This window comes from Aedes albopictus, chromosome 2 (assembly GCF_035046485.1).
Source record: "Aedes albopictus strain Foshan chromosome 2, AalbF5, whole genome shotgun sequence".
NCBI classification, from domain to species: domain Eukaryota; kingdom Metazoa; phylum Arthropoda; class Insecta; order Diptera; family Culicidae; genus Aedes; species Aedes albopictus.
Genome location: NC_085137.1, coordinates 19,837,752 through 19,843,751, shown reverse-complemented (window position 1 = coordinate 19,843,751; position 6,000 = coordinate 19,837,752). Strand labels below are relative to the sequence as shown.

General features: G+C 36.7%; 1 protein-coding gene across 2 annotated transcripts in view; it reads right to left on the bottom strand.

Annotated features, from left to right (window-relative positions):
- Window positions 1-5,344: 5,344 nt before the first annotated feature.
- LOC109429598 (ankyrin repeat domain-containing protein 29-like) overlaps window positions 5,345-6,000 on the bottom strand; it is a gene marked incomplete at its 3' end in the record, with an annotated part of 68,794 nt that continues 68,138 nt past the window's right edge. For both annotated transcript variants that reach the window (XM_062854749.1, XM_062854748.1), the window contains 1 exon segment: window positions 5,345-5,455. In XM_062854749.1, coding sequence (XP_062710733.1) covers window positions 5,345-5,455 — 111 coding nt within the window.

The following is a 6,000-nucleotide window of genomic DNA, read 5'->3' as shown; positions in this document are numbered from 1 at the left end:
CAGGAAAAAATAACACAACAAACACCAATTGACTACCTACCAAATCGGTAGGAATTTTCCTAGCTTTAGGTATCTTATTGACACCCTGTTTTCTAACAGGTAGATACACCCCCCTTTTTACAAATCTGTACCTACAATTTTGTACCTACAATTTTGTACCTACAATTTTGTACCTACATTTTTATACCTACACTTTTACCCACACACGTACCTACACATACACTCCTAGTATAAATACCACAACGAATGCGAGGTTTTCTTCAGTCGAGCACTTGACACTGAAGAAGTCTGTAAGTCACAGACGAAATAGGCCTATCTGTCCGAAGATAAGCACAGTAGTAGAATTAAAAGGAATTTGCTCGTCCTTTCTAGTTTTTCTTTAAAAGAGTTATTCATTTTTTATTTTCTTTTGCAAAAGTGAAGTATTAGTGAAGTGTTTTTAAATTAAACTAGAGTCTGAAGTAACAAGTTCTACTAAAAGCTCTAAAGTAATAGTAAAGTGTAGTAAACGGTTTTGAAATCCAATGTTTGAAATGTTGTAAATTGAAACTTTTGTTTAGAATAAGTATATTCAATAAGACATAATAAGTCCGTTGAATTAAATAAAGAATTAAGAATAACAAGTTTTTAGTTTCGGCCTGAATGTTTCAAACAACATAAAACACAAATGTTTGAAAAAAACAATTATGTGATATGATTGTTCATACTTACTCGCCGAAAAGCAGTAATAAAAAATACGAAAGAAGGCTATGTATGGTATATATTTTTTTAATAATTTTGGTTAGGGGGCCCCTTTATAGAATCCGAAGTCTAAACCGGCACTGTTGTTACCTCCCGGGATTCTTCAATAATTTTCCCGGGTTTCCCAGGTTTTCGACAATTCTTCGGGGATTCCTTCCTACATTCCTTTGTGGATTACTTCAAGAATTTCTTAGGGGCTCATCCAAAAATTTTATTCTCAAGAAGATTCCTCCTGGTTTCTTCCAGGATTCCATCATTGATTTCTCACGGGATAACTTTAAAATATCTCATATTTCCGTCAAGGATACTCCAGAGATTTAAACAGGAATTTTCCCTGTATTCCTTTTTAAAGATTTCTTCTTTAATGCATTTTTCCAGATTTTTTCGTATTTTTTTTTTTTTGATTCCTTCAACATGTTATCCCGGGATTCCTTTCAGGATTTATTTCCGAATTCCTTCATTGATCGACAACGATTGGTGTCGAATTACCGGGGTAGGCTTTTAAATCGACAAACTGGTCACCCTACATCATCTTGATCATTGAAAATTAGCACATCTATTTTTGTTTTGTTTTGAATATCAGTTTTGCTATTGAACACAATTTTAACAGATATTGAGGTGGCGCGAATGAAAAGCTCGTTTTTTCTACGATTGTTGCCTTCGGTAGTCCATTATAGTTGATCTCCAGGCGGTTTGGGTGTCGAAAAGCATCATTTCAGAACTTCCGGAAGTAGCGGCTGCGAGAGGGGCTGCAGCGAGTGCGAGTACGGTGTACATCGCTCTGACATTTGAACACTTTTTAATTCGACAAGTGTCGAATAAGCGGGGTACGAATTAAAAAGTGTCGTATCAAACAGTGTCGAATAAGCGGGGTAAGACGGTATTTGATTTTATCAAAACAATATTTCAGAAATTGAAAGTTTTCAGCATCTTTCAATTTTTTTGAACACATATTGTATCAAAATTTCAGCAATGTTGATGATGGCAAAAAACTTAATAAAGGTTAATCAAACTCAGTACTTTGGGAAAATTATAAGAATGTCGAACTTATAAATTTTCAAGCTTCTGTTGAAAAGCTCCCCATTTAATCTTCATCCAGCCAACATATATTGTTCACCTTCGGAAAAGCACAAAAATGGTTATTACATTTTTGTTTTTCGACGGATTTTGAAGAAAATTTCACAACTACCCAAAAAAACTTTTCTAGTTTGGAATTCTGGGGACATGCGTACCTAGTCCACATGATTATTCCGGATTGCGTTGTAGTAACAAAATTGGCCATATGCTTTGCACAACGTATAACTCAAGACCCCATTGAGATAGAAGAACAGCTTTTTTTTTCGGAGAATTTATTCAGCAGGCTAGGTACTGTCTAACAACGGCGACTTTGTTTCGAGATTCCTCCGCTAAGCGGCGCCAGTGTCAAAACATTATCAAAATAATGTCTCAGAATCCTGACAAGGTAGGATGACGTCGTCCTCGGCACAGTTGTTCTGCCAAGCTAAACACTATCTGACATTTGAGTCTACAGTTCGTTTTTTTTTTTTTTCGCTAGGTGGCACCTAGTGTCAAAAATTTTGAAACACGTATATCTCGAAGTTGTTCTGCCAAGTTAAACACTATCTGAGATTTGAGGCTACGGTTCGTTATTTTTCCGCTAGGTGGCTCCTAGTGTTAATAAAATTGATACACGTATATTTCGAAACTTAATGATCTTAAAGAGTGCCGTTTTCAGCAAAGTTGTTCAACAAACTAAGAACTATCTGGCAACGACGACTTGGATTCGTGATTCGTCTGCTAGGCGACGTATAAAAATGTTCAAAGCTTTATATCTCAGAATCCTGATTTGGTCGGGGTTCTGCTAAACCGAACCAAAGACAAATTTTTTGAAAAATTGAGTTTTATTAACCATTGGATGAAGAATAAGATGATCTTCCTTCCGTATAAAAATCCAGTAATTCTGACAGCTCTTCGTGGAGTAAATGCAAAATTTCTGTTTGGCAGAACATACAAAAAATAAAATTGCATCCAACCAGAGTGAACTGTAAACCATTCTATAGAATCAGCGATGTATTTAAGTTTTGGTCCAGATGATGAACATTTCAAGTTTTTCTCATCGCCGTCAGATTTCTAACTTCTAACCGACTCATAGTAACAATCTGTGATAGAATTGACCACGTATTAAGAAATATGGGTGTTGGAGTATCCACTTATGTTTCGATGGCGCTGATCGCCATTTTTCCAAATCACATTCAGCCAGACCGAACCAAATCCACTGCATTTTAGAATCAATTTATTCTCAACAATACAACAATCAACTGGTTTTGAGTACCTGCATTATGTCGACACTCCTCATACTGATAATTTAACACAGGAGCCGTCATTGAACAACATGGCTAATTAGAAAAATAAAGCTTCAAAAATATCAAACACTTGGTTCGCTTTGGCTGATCGAAAAATGGCGTTTTCACGAAAACCATCCTTGAGAAGAACGTTTAGAACTTGATTCAGACTTAACGACTGACCTTCAGCTAGGTAAAATGACCTAGAGGTAACGCGCTTGGTTATCACTTAAGCGATCCAAGTTCGAATCTCTTACATATTTTTGATTTTTTTTTGTTTTAGTTCACTTTGGCAGAAAATTTTCATGGTTTTCTTCGATCAGCATTAATTTCAAGTACATAAATTGCTCCACTTTCACATATCAGGACCTCAGGATATGCATGGACATCATTTGACATAATCACTCTTGCTCTGTGCCTGCACATACACTGCCTATGAATAAAAAAACATGAGTAGGAAGGGCTGAGCTGGGTGGGCTTCCGCCGTTCATATTTTAAACTATTTTGATACCTCCGTGCTACCATACTACACGCGTCCTCTCAGTTTGATGTAAAGGATTTTGAGTGATATCGATTTCAACTTCATAGTTCATAGACGATGAAAATTCGAGATTTTTTTTACAATCCGACTAGCTTTCTCTGAAACAAAGAAACACAGTCAGCCACACTGAACCACATTCCAATGTTTTTGTTCAGCCAGAGTGAACTGAGTGCAAAGTACTGAGAAATTGAATGTAATTATATCAATGATTTCAAATAATTTACATGTATACTTTGTCTCTGATGGTTTATAAAGGCTTGTAAGTTACATGTGTGCTGAAAAGTTTCGAATAATCTTAGCTGTCGTTTATTTGTGACTGCTTGAACTTTAAGCTTAATTATCTCAGAATAAAGTTTTTGGCGCTTAGTTCGGTTTAGCAGAACCCCGGCCTATAATGATGCCGTCTTCGGCAAAGTTATTTTTTAAGCTAAGAAATATCTGACAATAGCCATAGACTCAGTTTCGTGATTTCACCAAGGGTTTATCCAGCAATTTCTCAACGTTGCTAGTGGAAGAGTTTCACGAGAGATTCCTCCTGAAATATCGCCAGGGATATACCCAGGATTGTTCCTGACTGTTTCTTCATAGATTGCTCTGTAAATTCCATCAAGGACTTATCCTGGTGTTCATCCAGGGATTCTTCAGAAAATTCCTTCAGAAATTCTACCACAAGTTACTCTAGGGATTCGGGAATTTCTCTAGAGATTTCTAAAGAAGTCTCTCAAGACTTCTCTCCTAGGTTTCCTGCAGGAATTTCTCCTGGAATTCCACTACGGATTTATCCAGGAACTCTAGCAGGAACTTCTATAGGGGTTTCTACAATTTTTTTTCTGGGGGAAGTCGGATTCCCGTGCATTATTGATCCCAGTATCATGTTTGCGACACACGACATAAAATGTTTGCGCAGATCATATGAAATTTCTTTACTTATCTCGGTGCGTAGAAATTTCAGGCAAGGAATTGCTAAAGAAATGTGCAATCGTTGTATTTTTCTTTACCGCAGTACAAAATTTGTTTATTGTTAGGATAACGTGCCTCTGAAGCCGACCTATTGATACCTTTTTGTCAAATACCCCATATTAATGCAACCAGAGACTAACAAAATCTAGTCATTACTGTTGTTCTTACCATGCTGGAAAGTTTTTCCAAAAACTACATCATTGTACCTTATCAGAATTTCGAGACATAGGCATTTAACCTAGCACTACAAAGTGGAAGAATGTGCAACAAAAAACTCCATTACCAAATAATTCTGAGCTTACTGGTTAGCTCTGCGAGAAATGATATACTTATAACTCGTTAGAGTTTCGGGATACACGTCTTCGTTTCTTTTGTTGACATTATGTGCAATTTTGCGAATAAATACCGATATAAGACCTCTATTACCAGATAGTTTCTTGCTTGCTAGCTTTTTATAATATAGTGAAATTCATACATTCTTATACGAGTTCCGATTAACTGGGAGTTCTTCACCATATGGCCAAACCTCCTGAAAATGTTGACTCAGCTTTATCTATCGAAAAAGATGTTGTTTCAAACATACAAAACGAAATGAAAAGTTATACTCCTATGTATCCTTTCGAAAACGACATTCCATTAAGTTTACTAAATTTGCACCTGCAATGAAAGACAATCGCACCAAACACATTCCCCCAACATATTCGCACCTCACACATGGCGATCTGGTCGCATTGATTACTCAACCCTGATTAGCACCTACCTCGTCTCGGCAGTCCACGTGCACTTTGCCGCTATCCAACACACGTTTCAGCAACATTTCGTCTCCGCGTAATGCAGCCAAGTGCAGCTGTACATCTGATAGGGTTTCTTTCTGAAAATTGAAGAAAGGAAGGAGACATCGTTGAAATGCGAAGCTGTTAGAAGGTCGTCGTCTTTGAGTTGAAAAAACTAGGTAAATGCAAATGATAGCGCGGGTGCAAATTCAAGAAAAGGAAGAAATAGATTGATTCGATGATTGTATATAAATTGAAAATTAGGCAATGAATTCAGCGGACTTTGCTCTTCAATGCATTCCGATAAGAACAGCTAATGTAAACTTCAGCATGGAAGTTCCACCTTGAACTTGAAATACAAGGTATTTGGAGTACATTACTCAAAATTTCTAAAGCACCGTTTTTTAGAACCGATGAACGGATTTGGATTAAAATGCATCACGTTGTTGACAACCACTGAACAATTAGCGTGATGCATTTTCATACAAATCCGTTCAGCGGTTCTAAAAAACGGTGCTCTAGAAATTTTGAGCTATGTACTCCAAATACCTTGTCCTTAAAGGAATTATTGTCTTTGGCTTCAATTATTCTAGACACAGTAATCGCGAAATGAATTGAAATAGGGCAAATTCTATTACCTTGA